General features: G+C 43.4%; 1 protein-coding gene across 1 annotated transcript in view; it reads right to left on the reverse strand.

Annotated features, from left to right (window-relative positions):
• FAF1 (Fas associated factor 1) overlaps nt 1–20886 on the reverse strand; it is a 188509-nt gene that overhangs the window by 79820 nt on the left and 87803 nt on the right. Inside the window, exon 8 of the mRNA XM_077277215.1 lies at nt 14414–14500. Within this exon, the coding sequence (XP_077133330.1) occupies nt 14414–14500 (87 nt within the window). The remainder of the gene's footprint in view (nt 1–14413; nt 14501–20886) is intronic.

A 20886-nucleotide genomic window follows, 5' to 3' on the forward strand; every position in this document is an offset into this window, starting at 1 on the left:
CCATGGTACGAAGCTCATCAAAAGCCATTTTCCAGCAGGTAAAATTAGATTGTATTTGTGCGGAATAACGGATAAAAGGAGCGGGCGTAACTCCGGGAGGTTATGAAGGCAGCATTATTCCGATTCGAAGATAATTGCTCCTGACAGCTTTACTTAAGGTTCATTTCACTGTGCTATTTTTCTCCAGCTCAGGGTTCAGCCGGTCCCCAAAGCCGCACCCCTCACACCTGTTGTGGCTCTTCATGTTACAGGCCAGTTTGGGCATGTCACTTCAAATTAGCGCTCTGCTGAGTCGATAACAGTGGCAATTACTTATCACAGGTTTAAAGGGAGGTAAAAAAAAAAAAAGTTTCCAATTTAGCCTGAACTACAGTGTCAAGAGTAGGAAATCCGAACTTGTTAACACAGGCGGTGTGAAGAATCGTGAGAGCGGAGCAGGGCAGATCTGGGCTCAGGGACTGCAGGAATGCCATACATCCAGTGGCTGAAGGCCGAGCTTTGCTTTTTTTTTTTTTTTGGGGGGGGCACGAGTTCTGCAGGAGGGCATTTTTTGGGATGCTCTGGAGCCACTCTTTGTAGGTGAAACTAAAATGCTAAGGTATCAGTATATTAATTCTATCCCCACCAGTCCGAAATTAAAGAAGGAAAAAAATATTTAAAATTAAAAAGAATTATGTTCTGGCCAAATCCAGAAGACTAACAAAAAAAAAAAAAAATCTGTTTCTGGAAGAGGTTCTTCCTCACTTGGACACCATGGATAAGTCTGGCATGGAATCTCTATTCCTTAAAATGAGCATTGACAGACAGATTAACCCCTGATCTAACCGGGAATCTGGTAAGGACACTACTTAGTAATGGAGCATAAATTAAAATCTAAGGCGCGCATACACTTAGGGTGGCCAAAACTGAGGATTTCAATGTCCGACCATCTGATGTGTATTGTGTGGTCAACTCATGCAAAAAAAAAAAAAAAAAAAAAAAGGGATCAGGTATATTGAATATCAATATGCCCGATCCTTGGTTTTCTGGGGGATAAGCAACCGCTACAAGCAACAGTTCTACAGCAGTAGATGTCAACCAAATGTTTTTTGTTTTTTTTTACCCATCAGAGCTATTCCTCCATGTTAATTCAATGGGGAGAGAGTTAAAAAACATACATTTTAGATTGATTTAAACAGAAGTCAACTATTTTAAAGGGGTCTTACAGACCATCTACTTATGAACAGGGGCTTTCTAACTTTTCCAGAGATCAAAGCAAAGAAGGATCGGGTTGTTGGTTTTCAATATGCCTGATTGTTTTTATTGTACAGGAGATTAATTGTGGACATAGGTATCTGATAGCAGCTTACACCGCTCTGCCTATACACATTAATAATAATCTTTATTTTTATATAGCACAGCGCTTTAGAGTTTTGCACACATTATCATCGATGTCCCCGATAGGGAATGTGGATTGTCAGCCCTATCAGTATGTCTTTGGAATGTGGGAGGAAACCGGAGAATCCAGAGGAAACCCACACATTCACAAACACTCGTATAGGGGTTCACCTGAAAACTATCTGAAGTGTTCGGCCAGGCTAGGGCCTCTGTCAGAGCAAAAAGATCAGGGGGGAAAAATGCAGTATGCCCAATCCTTCTGGAGGACCCCAGACACATAGCATAGTCACTGAAATCACTGAGTTTGGCAGACTTAGCGCTGATGTGTATGGGCAGTGCTACTCTTATCAGCCCATTCAGAACACATGCACACTCACCTTATCGGAGTGTGCATATGTGTATGGGGAACTTAGCAAGTGGAGTGTACGTCGGCTTTATTACCCTAAAAACGATATCAATGGCATTTATCCACTACATAAATTAGACTTCCTAATATACCAGACAGCAATTCTCCGCTCAGGAGCTACTGTAAATGGTGGCCACACTGCATGTGCAAATATCCATCAGCCATATGTCACATCCTGTACTAATATCCATATAAATGTTATGTAATTATCTAACCAGGAGGCTGATCTGTTCACTTCAGTTCTCTATGGAAGAACGCCAATATCTACAGTGAATACAAGCAAGGAGGATGTTTACTGACAATAACAGATGCAGAAGAATGTGTCCAGCACACACCTAGATCCACCCGGGGCTCCTCCTGGGCCGTCACTACTCATCAGCCTCCAGAGAAGATGTCATCTGTCAGCTCTCCTGGTAACTGTTACTGACACACCACATTACTGAACCTCAGCACACCGGTTACTGACGGCTAAAGGTAGATCCCGGGTCCTCTACAGCTCTACTGACAATGGTCTCTTCAAATTCTTCCATTTGTTGACTTCAACCCCTAATTGGGGGCTTCTAACATCTGAATTCCTACTAACTTCCTCAGGGCTGTGGAGTCGGGAAGCCAAACCTCTGACTCCTCAATTTCCATGACACCGACTCCACCAAAATGGGCTCAGACTCCGACACCACAGCCCTGAACAACCCCGAATTCAAAAAATAATACACTTCAAAATACACTGACCCTATAAACAAGAACCCATCACTGATCAGAAAAATGTAATGTTTGGACCTGGTGTAAATGCCGCTGTTCTCCTGAATCTGGCATTGTTTTTCTTCTGTCCCTGCGCCTCTCCGTTCCTGAGATATGGCCCGCCCTAAATGGTTGTAAATCTAGACTTGTTAGACAATTGGGTGTGACTTAAGGAGTCAAGGATCACGCCCAGTTGGCTAACAAGAGTAGATTTACATACGAGGAGGCAACATCTCAGGAACAGAGAGGTGCAAGAAAAAGAAAGCCGCTGACATGGCCAAGGTAAGAATGTAAACTCGACCACCAATGAGCAAGACATTGAAGTGGAAACGTCAAGACTGGGCCAAGAAATATCTGAAGACAAATTTTATGGACTGATGAGATGAAAGTGATTCTTGATGGACCAGATAGATGGGATAAATAATGGGCACAGACCAGGAAGGTGGAGGTGGGTCAGGCTTAAGAATGAGCTAGTTGGACCTTTTGGAGTTGAAGATGGACTCAAAATCAGCTCCCAAATCCACTGCCAGTTTTTAGAAAACACTTTCTTCAAGAAGTGGAACAGGAAAAAGTCTGCAAGTACATATTTCCCATGTGTCAAATGTGAATAAGCATGTAAATATTTGTGTGTACTCGCAGGTGGGGCCACGACTTAAGTTCTGCACAAGGACCTCAATGGTCAGTGTCCGCCCCCGGCCAGTGTCAGTGTCCGCCCCCGGCCAGTGTGTCAGTGACCGCCCCCGACCAGTGTGTCAGTGACCGCCCCCGACCAGTGTGTCAGTGACCGCCCCCGACCAGTGTGTCAGTGTCCGCCCCCGGCCAGTGTCAGTGTCCGCCCCCAACCAGTGTGTCAGTGTCCGCCCCCAACCAGTGTGTCAGTGTCCGCCCCCGGCCAGTGTCAGTGTCCGCCCCCGGCCAGTGTCAGTGTCCGCCCCCGGCCAGTGTCAGTGTCCGCCCCCGGCCAGTGTCAGTGTCCGCCCCCGGCCAGTGTCAGTGTCCGCCCAGGCCAGTGTCAGTGTCCGCCCCCGGCCAGTGTCAGTGTCCGCCCCCGGCCAGTGTCAGTGTCCGCCCCCGGCCAGTGTCAGTGTCCGCCCCCGGCCAGTGTCAGTGTCCGCCCCCGGCCAGTGTCAGTGTCCGCCCCCGGCCAGTGTCAGTGTCCGCCCCCGGCCAGTGTCAGTGTCCGCCCCCGGCCAGTGTCAGTGTCCGCCCCCGGCCAGTGTCAGTGTCCGCCCCCGGCCAGTGTCAGTGTCCGCCCCCGGCCAGTGTCAGTGTCCGCCCCCGGCCAGTGTCAGTGTCCGCCCCCGGCCAGTGTCAGTGTCCGCCCCCGGCCAGTGTCAGTGTCCGCCCCCGGCCAGTGTCAGTGTCCGCCCCCGGCCAGTGTCAGTGTCCGCCCCCGGCCAGTGTCAGTGTCCGCCCCCGGCCAGTGTCAGTGTCCGCCCCCGGCCAGTGTCAGTGTCCGCCCCCGGCCAGTGTCAGTGTCCGCCCCCGGCCAGTGTCAGTGTCCGCCCCCGGCCAGTGTCAGTGTCCGCCCCCGGCCAGTGTCAGTGTCCGCCCCCGGCCAGTGTCAGTGTCCGCCCCCGGCCAGTGTCAGTGTCCGCCCCCGGCCAGTGTCAGTGTCCGCCCCCGGCCAGTGTCAGTGTCCGCCCCCGGCCAGTGTCAGTGTCCGCCCCCGGCCAGTGTCAGTGTCCGCCCCCGGCCAGTGTCAGTGTCCGCCCCCGGCCAGTGTCAGTGTCCGCCCCCGGCCAGTGTCAGTGTCCGCCCCCGGTCAGTGTCAGTGTCCGCCCCCGGCCAGTGTCAGCCCCCGGCCAGTGTCAGTGTCCGCCCCCGGCCAGTGTCAGTGTCCGCCCCCGGCCAGTGTCAGTGTCCGCCCCCGGCCAGTGTCAGTGTCCGCCCCCGGCCAGTGTCAGTGTCCGCCACTGACCAGTGTGTCACATTCACATGCGCCTGAAAATTTCTGCAACAAAAAGAAATTAAAATTTGCAGAAAAATCTGCCGTATTACACAAATATTTCATCTTCTGCATAAAATATGACTGCAACAATAGTAAGAACCAAGCAACATCATTTGCAGATGTGTCCTAGAATCAGTGCAATTTTCACTGCATAATTCCGCACCAAGCAGCCTTAAGTTCACACAGTGCTGTTTTTTTTTTTACTTGAAATTTCCAAAAAGTAATTTTTGACATGTGAATTACACACAAAAGTTCTGTGATATAACATTGGAATGGAGGGGCACAGAAGAAAAACTGGTCCAGAATCACTGGAGCGTCGGTAATTGGTGGAGGTACTGTAACATAAAATATCCAGTGATACTCCAGTAAGACACTCTTTAAAGGGAAGGTACCGTAATTTTTAATTTTGTACTAATAATTATTGATTATTTTATCAATTATTTTTAATACAAAAGTGTTTTTCTGTGGGCTTCATTTTTCCCCTGGTCATCGCTCGCATTGCTCAGCGCCTGCGATGACAGGAGTTGCCGGGGAGCAGAGGTCCTGGGTGAGGTGAGTATCTGCGGCGGCGGCGGCGAGCGGTGATCTCCGCATGTCAGTATTACAGTATTTGGTGGAAAAAAAGTGGCAAAAAAACCTCATACATAAAATCTGCCCCCCTCCCCCCAAAAAAAAAAACTTTTTCAAGAGCAGAAAAATCCACATAAAAAAACCTTTTATGCGAATATGTTGGTTATATCTCGTATAAAACACTGTGTAAAAGGGGAAGATGAGGTCAAGAGGTAATTGACCATATTATTTCATAAGAAAAAAAAAAAGTGGCGCTTGCACGGTGTCTTTGGCAGCAGAGGACACAACATGCTGCTGGAGACATGCTCGCTTGTTAAAGTAAATCCATTTGGAGAGGCTCGGCTTTGTGCTCCTCCACTAGATGCTATTAGGATTCAGGAAGCCCTGACAGAAACAATTAACAACAGAAAGCCGGAGCTTAGCGAAAATGCCGAGCACCTGCCGTCACCTACGAGAAGCATTTTTGGCACAGTTTGTTCCCCTCCTCACATTTAATGAAGCTTCCTGTAAATCATGTCTCCTGACTATGAGTAATATTCTTCTGATGAGCCAAACGGGAGTTTCACACTCAAAAAAAAAAAAAAAAAAGTGAAAAATACACAAAAATGGGAATCAGTTACCCGTGTATTTATAACAGAGACCATGTGGAATCCTCAGGGATTTCCGCAGATTTTCACCGCAGATTCCTGAAGACCTTTGAACGCAGTTTAGTAATTTTCCCATTAGTCCATAACTGAAAATGGACTACCAGATCATATGAAAAATTGACAGCATGCAGACGTCATCTACTTGTAATCCAAGCGTCCTTTTCTTGCCATGTTTAATGGGTCGAAGCAGCTTGGAAATGTATTGAGAAAAAACGGAAGCCACACCGATCAGAAAAATGGATGAAAATCTAATCTATGACAGTGCTGAAATTTTGGCCCACCTTTAGGAACAATTTTCCTATTTTTAATGTAAATACACATTTGGATCTACAAAAATTTGGTTTCCTTAACAATTTTGCAATGTTTTCCTTTTATAGGCTTTGTGCTGCAAAGTTCATTTCTGGCTGCAGAATGAGTTAACTGAGAATCAGTCAGTGAGCTAGATCGAATACTACTGTCCACCTTTCTTCACTAGGACATTTGGGGGGCGAACCTCAGACTGCATCTAAGATAATGAAGCAACCGTCGAAGTCGTATGTGTGCCCCAGTGGAGCGAATGCATATTATATGGCCAACTTTAGCCTATAACATACTGGATGTATAGCACGAGGTTTTTTTTACTTATGTTTCCCCAGTATATGTTGCTACTGCGATATGAGCTGTATGTGTTTATGAAGGGTTAACAAAAACACCATTGAAAAAAGTTTATCACAAGATAAATATTCAGTGGATGAAATAAGTGTTGAGCACATCACCAATTTTATAAGTAAATATATTTCTATAGGTGCTATTTACATGAAATTCTCACCAGATGTCAGTAACAGCCCATCCAATCCACAAAAGTAAAAAAATCAAACCATAGATGTCCATAAATTAGGTTATGTGTAATAATGAGAAATGACACAGTGAAAAAGTATTGAACTCGCTTCCTGAAATGTATTTAATACTTCATACAAAAGCCTTTGTTGACAACTTACAAGATACTTCCTGTATGGATAAACTAGTCGCAGGCATTGCTCAGGAGTGATTTTTACCCATTCTTCCACACAAACACTCTTCGCATCCTGAAGGTCCCGTGGGCTCCTCCTATGAACTCTGAGCTTTAGTTCCTTCCATACATTTTATATTGGATTCAGGTCCGGTGATCGGCTCGGCCAGTCTAGCAGTTTTATTTTCTCTCTCTGAAACCAACTGAGAGTTTCCTCGGCAGTGTGTTTGGGATCATTGTCTTGTTAAAATGTCCACTCTCCATCTTCATGATCCTAGTAGATTTTTATGAAGAATGTCTCAGTACATTTGTCCATTCATCCTTCCTTCAATTACATGAAGTTTTTCAGTGCCGTATGCTGAACAACAGCCCCACACCATGATGTTCCCACCTCCAAACTTTACTGTTGGTATGGTGTTTTTGGGGTGATATGCAGTGTCTTTTGGCCTCCAAATATTGTGTGTATTATGGCATCCAAAGAGTTCAATCTTGGTCTCATCTGACCAGAATTTCACAGGCTTGTCTAAATGTTGTTGAGCAAACTTTAAAAGCCCTCAAACATGCTTTTTGTTTAACAATGGAGTCTTGCGCGGTGAGTATTTCTTTGAAATACTTGCACCTGCTGATCACAGGTCTTTCTGCGGCTCTCCACAGGTGGTCCTTAGCTCTTGGAAACTCTTCTGAGAATTATTTTCACTCCTCTGTCCGAAATCTTGCGGGAAGCACCTGGTCATGGACGGTTTATGGTGAAATTATGTTTTTTCTACTTCTGGATTATGGTCCAGCAGTGCTCACTGGAACCGTCAGTAGTATAAATTCTTCTGTAACCAATGCCATCAGTATGTTTTGCAACAATAAGGTTGCGAAGGTTTTGAGACAGCTCACTGGTTTTACCCATCACGGGAGGTTTCTTGTGTGACACCTTAGTAATGAGGCACCTTTTTATAGGCCATCTGTTGAACCAGGTGATATTTTTCACTAAGTGGCAGGATTGCCTTCTTGTTACTGAAAGATTTCAGCTGGTATCAATACTTTCCAGGGCTTTCTGCACCTCTATTCCTTCAAGTGTTCAATACTTTTTCTCTGTGTCATTTCTTATTATTACACATAACCTAATTTATGGACCTCTATAGCTTGATCTCTTTGCCGGTGTGGATTGGATGGGTTGTTGTCAACATCTGGTGAGAATTTCATGTCAATAGAACTTTTAGAAATATATTCACTTAGAAAACTGATGATGTGTTCACTACTTATTTCACCTATGTGTACAATATATATATATATATATATATATATATATATATATATATATATATATATATATATATATATATATATATATATATATATATATATATATATATATATTATTATTTTTTTATTTTTTTATTTTTTGGCCATGATAAAAATAAATAAAATAATAAATAAACTATAATAAAAAAAAGTATAATAATAATAACAATAATAATAAAAAAGTGAAACCTTGTTTACAAGTAGCTTTTTTTATGCAGAAAAATAGCTGCATTTTACAGTAACAAAAAAACATTGCCACCATGCATCTTATTTTCTTTGCATCTTTTTGAACTGTGATGCCTATATAAAAAAAAAAAGTGGCACTCCAATTCTTTCAGCGTTTAATCTTCGTTATGCATTCAATTTAATACATTAAAAAAAAAAGCAAGTAATGTTAGCAGCGTTATTCCTCAAGGAGAAATACAAAGGCAGCAAAACAGCACTGAAAACAGACCAAGTAGTTTATAACTTTTTACAGGGACTGAACTATGGAACAAAAAAAACGGATGAAAAAATAATAATAGCAACTCTGCCGATGTGACGCTGATCCTTATCCTCTAGAATAGAAATAGTTAAGTCAGAAGTGGTTACCATTTTCTGCATTACTGGAACTAAAAGGACACTCTACACAAGCCGCCGCTGAATGTCACCTGAAAAGCAATCACAAAAGGGCTCTGTCTCGGCTTATCTTCGGGCTCTGTCACTACGGCAACCAGCCGATGAAACGCAGCCCGGATCCGCGCATTGGCGGATCCCGCAGAAGCCGGGGCTAAGGCGGCATGTGAAGCCTGGCAGAGATTGACTGCATTAATACATTAGCAAATACTGTGAAACACTGGATAAATGTCAGCAATTATGGCGAGAAGCGTCTAATAACGTTATCCATTGCCTGTCAAACCCCCGCGAGGCTTGATGTACGCCTGCCACTCACAGCCCCTCTGTCATTTTATCTCTTTTGGACGCCCCCGGTTTGCAGCTTTCGGGATTTTGTACTTTGAAAAGTAATAAAGTCGGAGGCTGCTCATTCTGCGCTGATCACAACGGTCAACAAAAGCGACAGGACGAGGAGAGGTCGGCACTTCCCACGCTTGTGTCAACAGCCGGGACTTGGCTACTGACTGACGGGGGGCTACGGGCAGCGATGGAGATTCGTAAACCGCTCACCCCACCCTACGAGGGCCCCCCACATTGCCGGCACAGCCGTACACCATATCCTTGCACAGAAGGAGCCCACCGTGCTATCCTGCAGGGTGCGCGACTCCAACACTCTCCATATAGACGTCCAATCATTGTGAATGGGGTCCCATATATTGGATGCCCAAAAATCAATAGGTACAGAATAAAGGAGGAGCTAAAAGGACTGTTCCCAAAAACACATGATTAGAGAGAACTTTTAGATTTTGGGAGTCCGACCACTAGGACCCTCAGCGATCCCGAGATGGGGGCTTTGCAACGCAGTTGTCAATGAAGCAGAGGTCTGCAGGCTTGGCCTAAGCGCCATTAGTTGTCAATAGGATTGCTGGAAATAGAGGAGCACAGTGTTCCGACTTTCTCTGGCTGTCCCAAAAACAACAAATGGAGGGGAAGCCTTGCAAATGTATCTCTCAATCATTCAACGCAGGTCTTCAGAGCCCCCCCATTCTTGGGGTATGCAGATTCCCAATCTTGGGATCATGTGAAGGGCCAACAGTCGTACCCCCAGTGATCAGTTAGTTATTTCCAATGATAGGTTAGGGTCAAAAGAGCATATATTCTTTCATCCGAGAGTCTTATCAGATGTGGGTTCTGATTCTTTCAAATGAGAAAATGGAGACATTTCTTTTCTCTATCTTCTCCATTGTGTTAGTCAGTGGAAATCGGACTGCACTCCGATGTCATTGGAGTGCAGTCCGATGATTTCCACGCACTCAATGACTTGCATGGCTGAGCGCTATAAGAATATCGGATCAATCTTGGACATGTGCACGGCCCCACAGAATAACATTGGTCCGGGTGCGATTCAATGTTTTGTTGGATCACCTAAGGAAGCCTTGCACAAACTCTTATGGATAGGAAACAACTTGTGATTTTGGGAATAAATCTTTAAATGAGCCCAAATTAATCAGTAATGCAATTTGACAGTATTTATTTTTTAAAACTGCGCAACCCCTTTAATGACAGATCCTAAGGACGCAGTCAGACGGTTGTACAAATCGGACCGTGATCAGAAGGTAGTGCACGGACTGGCTGGTGGCTCTCCTGACCCGAGCGCGACAGCTGCATAGAAACACACAAAACTATCACGCTATGGTCAGGAGAGCCGCTGGCCAGTCCGAGCACTATGTTCTGATCACGGTCCGATTTATACAGCCGTCTGACTGCGCCCTTAGGTTACCCTATTAATGACTTAAAAGGGGTTGTATGGGATTAGAAAAACATAGTAAAATCAAAAAATGTGAACTCATGCCACAGTTATAATCTAGTGGAACAACCAAAACTTCCAAATGTTTCATAAAATAAAAAGGGATGGTATGGAATAAAGCCCTACAACGCCCCGAGTCCGGATAACAGGCGTGGATTATGACTTTGTGATTGAAAGAAATACATTTAGAAAGTCTACGACACGATTTAGCCAATCTGGATCATTAGCTACAATAACATTGGTCGTCGTCGGATTCCGGAAAATAATAATTGGAGAAGTGGAGCCAAGTCCCTGTGCCGAGACCTAGTTGGTTACAAAAAGTGATAAATCTGCGGGGACTAAAACAAAGATCTCCTTTAATTAGACCCGGCATATCAATTCACAGTGTTAAAATTATTCCTTCACTAAATAAACCAAAAAGTGCCCTTGTTAATGTGCAAAATGAGATTTCTGGGGGTTTGTCCTCTGTGTGAATCTCAGCTTCACTGTCACAGCTTGAAGATATTCTGGAGACGTAGCCCACCCCTCCCGTCCGCTCCCCCGCGAGGAGACGTGCTACTGACAAGTCGTGCAGAGCAGCAGATTTCGCTGGAGATGGGGAGGGAGGCCATCAGGTCCGCCGGGAAACGCAGTCACAGTTATTTTTTAAATGATTTATAACAATATATGAATTATTTATGGTTTATTACATACCGTCAGACCCAAAGAGCGGTATGGTGTGAACGTACAGAAGCGGATATGGCGCTGTACAGCATGATAGGTACCGTACATACAGTGTAGCTATGATGGGACAAAAATTTTTTTACAAATTATTAGCAGTTTGGTTTTTCTTTTAATTAGAAAAATATATATTTCTTTTCCTTGTTACATTTTTTTTTTTTGTCAATTCGGGGTACTTGAACCTGCGATGTTTTACATATCCACTTGCTCTATATACTGCAATCCAACTACAATATAGTATATACAGAAAACCACAGTGACCTGCGACGCCCAGTCTTTAGTGAGCCGTCTCCCGGGCAGAATTGTGCAAGTTAACTACTGCAGTCAGTGATTGACAGCTTCATTTAAAAAGTAAAGATCAGTATCAGTGCCAATCACTGCAGTTAGGGGCAGATGCTGGCTGTGTGACAGCCGGCATCTGCATTGTGTGGAGCAGTATTAGCTCCTGATCCTGCTCCATACAACCACAACTATTACATCATGGAACAAAAAGGGGTTAATAATGAATGTTATTTTTTTGTGGTTGGGGGGGGGGGGTTAGGGTTTTTTTTCACTGCAAATCCTTCTGTCTCCTCGTGAGATCCCAGGCAGAATGGATGATGCGAGTTCAGAGTTCCGTCGTGGCCGGATCATCACTTTCACGACTCCATGTTCTTCTTTACACTGAAGATAGTTATTACTGACACTGATTGTATCTTTGGGGTCGCTGTCCGGCTGCAAAATAAATTTGCCCCAAGTCAAACGCCTCATTGATGGTATTGCATTATGGATACGTTTGTGCCTGTATTTCTCAGCACTCAGAATCCTGGCCACATTCCCAACTCCATTTGCTGCAATACAGCTCGAAAACTTGCCAGCAGCGGGTTCCACTATTCTACACGCCAGTACCTATGTTTTAAGACATAGTTGAGTCACTTTCCCTTGAAATCATACTGGAGGTATGGTTTTATTAGCCATAATTCAGCCTTGAAGAAAGCTTTGGGCCAGACTTCTCTCAACAGTAGATTGGTGTAGCCGAGTCCCGCTGGTTGCTGCCAGTTCTGAACTGATGGCACTGCTGGACATCTTCCAAGGAAAGCGTGATGGGTCATTCCTCTGTTGCACCAAGTTTCCTTCGCCAACCACTACGTCTACTGTTCTCAACGTTGCCCATTACTGGTCTATCTTCAAAAGAGCTTGAACAGCACATCTGGAACCCCCAGTCTTCTCTGAAATATTTGCTTAGGAGAGATCTTGCTGATGCAGTATAACCACCTTGTGTCTTGTTGCTGTAATCGGTCTGGCCATTGTAAATAACTTTTGATGGTCTTCCACAACCTCACCTTTGCAGCAGAGTTTAACTGTTCCTCACCCAATCTTACACGTCCTAGACATGTTTCTGTTTCAGATAATGACACCGTTTGGTAGACTCAGTTACTTATACACCTTTCTTTACTCCTTTTAATCCTACAAAATTCCTGCTCTGTGCAAGTCCACCTAGAAGGATTGATGCGGTTTTGAATGCAAACTGTGCTCACACCAAATATTAGTTTTATTCAGATTTCTTGTTTCTTCCCTTTTAAATTAGATGATAAAAATAAACTATTAACACCTCTATTTCCGGAAGCATTCTTAGGCCATGTTCACACGTTGCATTTTTTTATGTGTTTTTTCCGCATGCAAAACCTGCTCTCTAGGCAGTAGGAAACTTGCTTTGAAATAGCTGGTTTTGCTTAGTTTTTGTTGTGTTTTTTTTCATGAGACAGTTGTTTCTAGTGCATGCTGATAAAGTTTAGTGGATTAAAAAAAATATGTTTCTACTTCATCAGGTTTTGTCACCAAAAACGCAGCAAAAACAGATACCTGCGGTTTTTTTTCAGCATTTTTTTTGCACGACCAATTGCTTTGAATGGGTGAAAAAAAACACTAAAAAAAAGCTGAAAGTGATATGCTGCATTTTACAAAAACCAAGGTATTGCACAAAATACCGAGGACAAAATACAAAAGCTGTGTGCGTGAGATTTCTGAAATCTCAGACTTTGCTGGTACAGTATAACGCAGCTGAAAATAAGCATTAAAAAAGCAGAAAAAAATGCAATGTGTGAACACAGCCTTACTTTACAGCATTGTTTCCCCAGTACTGAATATATTCTATTTACATGTGTTTGTTACATAGATGTTTTTTCCCACTCATGTGGCACTTGCTCAGGGGAACCAGACCTAGATAGCAGAAGCGCTAATGCATTGACACCTAAAGACGTCCCTACCAGCTTACTACCCGCACTGGCCACCGATAAAATACCGTGGCGCTAAACTGACTTACAGCGAACATATGGTGAGAAAGTTTTGCTGAGCCACAAAGAAATTGGAAAAAAATAAAATAAAATAATATTTAAGAAAAAAAAACAGCCAAGTTTACAAGCGGATACAGATATTACAGGGTGTTTAAAACCCCTTATTTTATGTGTTTTCTGCTCTGTTCTCCGTCACATCACGGCCAGGTTCACATGTCACCAGCCAGCGGCTCATGTAGGGAGCCAGGAACTGCTCTCAACTGGATATATTAAGACTTATTATTTCCACAGCGCACTGGATATAAGAAATGTTAGTAATTTGCACAGTAACAATGTCCCCCGGGGCCACGTCTTACGTCTACATACACGGCAGCCGAGGCTTTAGAGAGGATCTCGGGCGGAAGCGATATAGCACCATCTTCTATGTGTCCGGCAGAGAATGCGCTGGTGAAAAACAAGGCTTGTGTCTTATTCAAACAAGATCTGCAAAGTATGTGGCGATGGGGCAGTTTATGGATGCAAGCACGCGGAAGACCCCCGAGAACGAGCCAAGAAAAACTGCTCCGGCAGGAGAGGGCCACGGGTCCACGATTCATCATGCAATTTGCCCCTTAAAAAGAATAATCTGATCGTTATGGTCTGTTTGTATGTTAGTTTTTTGTTTTTAATTAGGACAAGTTACTTTTTCGTCACTTAGTTGCATCTAGAAGCTGCAGGAAGAGTCAGATCGTCCGGTGTCCGATCCCTCCCTCCGATAACTGGAACAAGTCGTCGTTCACAGATTCATAACTTGTAGAAATGAGCATTAAATGGAATCAGTCAGCAGATTTTGGCTATTTAATCTGAGAGCAGCACCATCGAGGGAGAGGCACCCGGATTCCAGCGATGTGTAACTTACTGGGCTGCTTGCTGCGGTTTTGATGAAATCACAGTTTTCATCGCAAGTTCCGGAACCACCGGCCACACGTAATGCAATTATGATCTGAAGGGTTGTGTTCTTGGAATTACGCTCAGGTGCAAACCTACAGTACAGGCAGATGGCAACTTACGCTGTCGCTTTGAGCAGACGGAGGCCAGCCTTCCCACATCTGATGGCGAACAGGGATGCTGGTGAGATCGGAGACGTTTCTTTTTACCTAGTGAATAAAACAAAACATGGTCAAATCACACAAAGGACGAATATCTGAAACAGAAGATGGAGGCCAGCACAGTGGATGATCTGCTCATCCCAATGTTTCATGGGAAACCTAATGTTCTTGACATTTTAAAGCCGTAGGAAAAATGCCTCTTTACCACCGATTTCTTTGCTCCCCATACAACAACATGCGCGGCCAATACTGCGTATGTTCTGGATGGGGACAGAGAAGAAAGCCGCTGGTAGACAACTCTGGCAGAGGCTTATTGCATTTGACAACTAAAGGATTAGGCATGTTGAAGTCCAACTGTCCAATCCTTCCTTCCCCCCTAACAGCTGCCGTCATGAGAAAGTTGTTCCAACCATGTTCACATTAATTGGCTTTCTGGTCCAGTCGACATACATCGAACTTTTATCTGGAAACACACTGCGAATATCAGCAATTAAAAAAAGAAGAAGCTAATTGCAGTTAAGCCACGTCAGGGCCGTTTTCAGCAGCTTCTCGTGTCTCTAATGATATATAGTATGATGGCTTTCCTCCCGCCTTTGCCTGTCAATTCTAGCACCTGTTTGCATCATCTCTCCTTAGATCTCCTGAAAACTATATAAAATTTACACAATAAGTATATTAAAGAAAATTGCACATTTTTTGATAATACACTAAATATTTCACCAAAACTGGAAAGTTCCTTAAAAAAAAACCCTGCAGGGAGGGAAAAGCAGTGGGTTTAACACGGCCCAATGGTAGATGACACAATTACCGTCAAGCTGGCGCGCTTGTGTGGACATGTGTTAATTGCCCTTTGCTGCGGAGAAACCTTCATGACCAGTGTATTTACAGAGCAAGGTCAATGAAGTCCATGTGTATAGAGGAAGGTCAACCAATATGGTCCTGCTTGACCTCCGAGGAAGAAAGAAAAGCCAGGGGACATTCACTGCACAAATGATAAGACCAATTCAATGTGCGGGAACATCCCAGACGCAGGAGTAGAATACTATGGGATTTACCTTCTCAGAGGAATAAGACAGGAAAGGCTTCCTTACTGGGGAACCAAAGTCTAATATCAAAACTGAGCCCTATAAGAGGACACCGCGTTTACCAAGGGTGAAGAAATGTTAATGGAGACCATCAGACATCACATCGCCGCTCCTCCAGGCACAATACACCGTTCCTTCTCAATAAAGGGGTTGAGGGGTGAAAACAAAGCTTCACTTATGCCTAGGATAGGGGATAACTCATTGATCAGTGGGGTCAAACCAATGTTCCCTGTTCTACTATTCTGTGAAGGTAACAGTCATCGGACTCCCAATAAACAATAAGTTATCTCTTGTTTTCACCTGGCAATCCCTTTAAAAGGTTCGTCCACGACTCAGACAACCCCTTCTGAATCCCTATATACACTTGCATTCACCACCAGTGTCATTCCGGCAATGTCGGCATTGGCTCTCCCGGGGATAGTGTGACATTATGTCACACAATCACTGAGGCCAATAAGCAAAGTCTTCACTCGAGAACGGCGCTAGAACCAGAGCGGAGTGTAAGTGTTATTATTTTACTAGAAGGAAACAAAAGGCATTCAGAAGAGGTTGAGAGTAGTGGACAACTCCTTAAAGTGATGCACAACCATGCCCTTTAAGCAGGTTTATTAATTTTGGAAAAAGGAGCACTTGGAACAAAAGAGTGTGGTCCTCCACTTTCCATTTTTAGATGACTTTTCTTGCAACTTTAGCCCCCATAAAAATGCTTTCATGTACAGACAAGTAATAGGGTCATATAGTGCCCAGATTATACTGCCACGTAGAGCCCATAAAATACTACCATACAGTGCTCGAACCAATGAAGGATCCAAAGAGTAGTCCCATAAAGAGAACCTGGCACTTGTCATAAATGTCATTTTTTACCTGGTGTAAGTGGAGCAGTTATCCAAAATTAACGTTTTTTTTTCCTGTTTCTGCATCTCTCCATTCTTGAGATAAGGCCCCTTCTTCCCCTTTATAGCCAAAACCACGTAGCCAACTCCTCCATGTGCATCTTCACGAGGAGCAAGCCCCCTCGACTAAGACGACTAGACATGGATACATGGAAGAAGGGGCTGTAACTCAGGGATAAAAAAGGCTCAGGAACAAAATTAAAACGCTGCATTCAGAAGAACAGCGGCATGTACACCACATAAAACAATTACAAATTAAAAACTTCAAAACGGATGCTCGCTTTGGTTTAATCCTGAGGTTCCCTGGGCTACTGCCCAGTTTGCCTGCCCATAAAACAGGCCCCCGTTTCTGAGCATCCCATATCGGATGAGATACAATAATGAACTTCCCCAATAATCCAGACCACAGTCACTTACACAAAAACCCCAAAATGTCCTATATGTCCGAAAAGGAAGAGATCACACGGAGGTCTCGCCAGTGACAGCCCCGGGCTATGTCTCTATCCGTGGTGGGGAGCAATGATCATACAGTATCCACAGAAATACGAGACGTGGAAGTAGCAGCAAGGCGACAGGTTTGTGGCCCCTAAACACCGGTGAGCTCCCCCCTGGGTCATCTGGGATTCCTTCATTAGTTTCGGGCAATCAGGGCTATAGAGGGGGATTAGCGCCAATCCCTACTTCATTGCATCCCGCAGAACTCCCGTAATGAAGCCTGAAAATGAAGACTCTGCTTAACAAATAGCAATCTTATCCAGACCATTAGATAAAACCAAGTTATAGGAAATAATAAAGGAGCAGGATTTCCATTACGTGGAGGAGGCAAGACGCCGGATTATAGTACATTTTATCTCTTATTAAATGGCACAACCTCATTGTAAGACCTTCACAATCATTTCCAGAGGACGGCACACTAACGAGCCTCCTCCCAGCACTGCCTCAAGGCGGAGGAGTAGGATACTCTCGTTAGGGTCTGTTCACATCAAATTTTATTTAAACACAGATGCACATTAGTTTCCGTTTAACGCATGTACCTCCTATCACCATTTTTTTAAATTATGTAATCTGAGAGCAGCATGATGTAGGAGCAGAGACCCTGATTCTAGCAATGTGTTACTTGCTGGTCTGCATGCTGTCATTTTCCTACAATCCCTGTTTTATCTGATGCAGATCTAGCAGTGCTCTGAACGCTGAGCCCTGTAAAACCCACCTATACCACCGATTGGCAGCTTTTTTTCCCCCACACACACTGTGCATAAGCAGAAAGCTGCCAGTGGCAGGGTTACACAGAGCAGTTGACTAGAAAGCGCGAGGCAGCTAGTCCTGTAGTGATAATCCCCTGCTGATAAAACACTGATTTTATTGAATCAGCAATACACAGTTCTGTAAGTGACACGTTGTTGGAATCGGGGTCTCTGCTCTCAGATTACATAACACAAACCTGCTGACGGATTGACTTAACATATGCCTCCTATAAGTGTTGCAGAGTGGCATCAGTCGCCCATTATCCCGCTTACTGCCAGAATAGGGGGTAGGAGTAAGGGTTCCCAAAGAGTCAAGAATTTTTGGGTAGTTTCTCCTATGGTTTGGAGAGTTTCTCCTCCAGTAGCAGAGGCATAACCCCCTTTTGCAAGCTACTATGAGGAGGTAGCAGTAAGATACATTACATTTGTCAGGAAATTTAAAAGCAAATTTGTCACCAGGTTTTTTGCCACCTCATCTGAGAGCAGCACAATGTAGGAAAAGAGACCCTGATTCCAATGATGTGTCACTTAGTCTAGTGGGTGCAAAACAATCAAGAGTTTTTAAATATAGAATAAAGCAACGCTCAAAGCTGCTCCTGTCCACACAAGGCTCTCTATGTACATTGTATATTGAGTGAGCTGCTTATCACAGGAGGGGGCGTGGTCAGACCAGGGCTCACATGAGATGTAGTCCAGGCAGTGATAATCTCCTGGTGATAAAACATTCATTGTATTTAAACAACAGCACACAGACTAAAAAGTGACACATTCCTGTCTCAGACCCACCTCATGCTCTCCTCACATTACATAGCAACAAAAACTGCTGACAGATTCCCTTTAAATACAGGAGTAAGTCTACGTTCACATTTGCGGTCTGCGCCGCAGCGTCGCCGCATGCGTCATGCGCCCCTATATTTAACCCTGCTGTTCTGTTTAGATTTCACATACACTTGTACTGTTCCCGGTCATTTTTGACCGTCCTTATAAAATAATCATTTTTAGCTAATCTAAGTGGTTTGTGGTTTTTTTAAACAGTTTTTGCACTATTATATTGCTTGTGAAGATGGTTGTTCAAATACCAGAAAAAAAAAATAAATACAAAGCTTGTTTTATATTTTTTTTATATCCAAAAGGGAACATGGTATTTTTTCGATTTTTGTAAAAATTGATTATTTATGCAGATAAAAAAAAAATCTTGATCTAAATGTTAACTATAAGTAATAATATCAAACATTATGTAGATATACTTTTTTCAAAGGCAAAAAAAAAAAAAAAGCTTTTTTCTCTATAAAATGGCAAAAAACGTTGTTTTTTATACACTTATACTGTTCCCGGTCATTTTTGACCGGACCTAACAAAGTTGTGATTTGTACCTAATTCAAGTGTTATTTGATTACCTGTTGCATTGTTTTACTGTATGTGAACATGGTTTTCAATAATCAGATGAAAAAAAAAATCAAAACAATTTCGCAACAATACACACAATAACGTCCCGTCACACATTGAGATATGCCCTGTGATTATGGTGCTGGAGCGTCGCAAACAAAAATGAGGCATGCACTCATTCTATCACAGCAGTGAGAATATGTACTCATAAGCAGACATTGAGTCTACACAACCCTAATGCTAACCCCCTATCATCCATTTTATCACAGCAGTGAGAATATTGAATAATTTTAGAATAAAAGAATAATTTATCTGTAACATACCTGTAAAAATGGGACTTCAGAGCTCTGACGTCTGAACCTCTGCTCACTCTGTGTTGTCTCCAGCTGAACTGAAACTCTACACTGCTATGTTATCTGTCTACAGATAAGATCAGAGCAGACACCACCCTGCAGCAGGAAAAAGCTCACAGTACAACACTTTAGGTAAATTCTGCTTAGGACAGCATTGCACAGTGTAATACTGTACAACCAGCAAACACATGGAAAATCAGAAAATCATGATTTACAATATGAAATGTTGACAACTGAATGGAACTAGATCTATATGAACAGCAGGGTAAATAAAAACCAGTGAAATAAATTGCGCATAGCTATACTGGAAGCGAATCCGTCGGCTGTATCGCAACTTGAAAATGTTGGTATGTGTAAATCTGTTCTGACCAAAAGTAGTCAGATACATTGATAAATAGTAGTAGATGCAATATATAGTTCAAAATGAGGTGATAGCACCTTTATTTTTGTCAAAAATTGTCTGGAGAGCTGAATAAAGGCCTATCGGTCATTTTTGACCGAACAGTACAAGTGTAAAAAAAATTGTACCAAATAAAGTAAACAAAAATTAAAAAAAAAAATAAAAATTCCCACAGAGAGTACCCCCCTAATGACGAAAAGTCAGGGAGCCTCAAGTCTCAGAATCACACGCTGAATTTTTATAACATTATAGAATTTCAAAAACGGTCATTTTTGACCTAACAGAACAGCAGGGTTAACATGGGGGCGCATGGACATGCATTGCACTTGCGTTTTGCGCCGCATGCGTCCCTGCGGCGCCCGCGTCCGGGCGCAGAGGATGCAGCAAGTTGCATTTTTGCTGCGTCCAAAATCAACCAAAAAAAGGACGCATGCGTCACAAAACGCAGCGTTTTGCATGCGTTTTGCTGCGTTTTTGTTTGCGTTGTGGCGCCGACGCTGCGGCGCACAACGCAAATGTGAACGTAGCCTAAGGCAGCAAACTAGATATTCACTTAATGTAAAAAAAATATGACTCCACAATCTCCCCTATCTCACACATTCACTGGGGCCCATGTCAAACAAAGACAATAAACCCATGTGTGTTTTTAGAGTGTGGAAAAACAATATAAATTGATATTACCCCTGAAGAACTTACTATAAAATGTGCACTACCAGGGTCCGGGAAGATTGAGGGTATGTTCACACTTGGCATTTTTTGCAGTGTATTTTTCTGCACCAAAAACCAGAGTGGTGGCAGGAAAAAGGCTGTGTAAAATAAGAACGCTTTTTGACAAGTTCTTTTTATTAGTGTTTACAAATGTTTATTTCCCACCATCTATTTAAATGGGTGAAAAATGCTGCAAAAACGATGAAGATATTGACATGTTGCAGATTTGAAAAAAAAAATAAAAAAATTGGTGTCGCTGCTCCCGACTACTGTGCAGGGACCTGCAACCGGCCTCATTCATCTGAATGGACCTGTGCTGCAGAATCTGCCCGCGGCTCCATTCATTCTCTACAGAGCTGCCGAGT

Source organism: Ranitomeya variabilis, chromosome 8, assembly GCF_051348905.1.
Source record: "Ranitomeya variabilis isolate aRanVar5 chromosome 8, aRanVar5.hap1, whole genome shotgun sequence".
Classification (NCBI taxonomy): Eukaryota; Metazoa; Chordata; class Amphibia; order Anura; family Dendrobatidae; genus Ranitomeya; species Ranitomeya variabilis.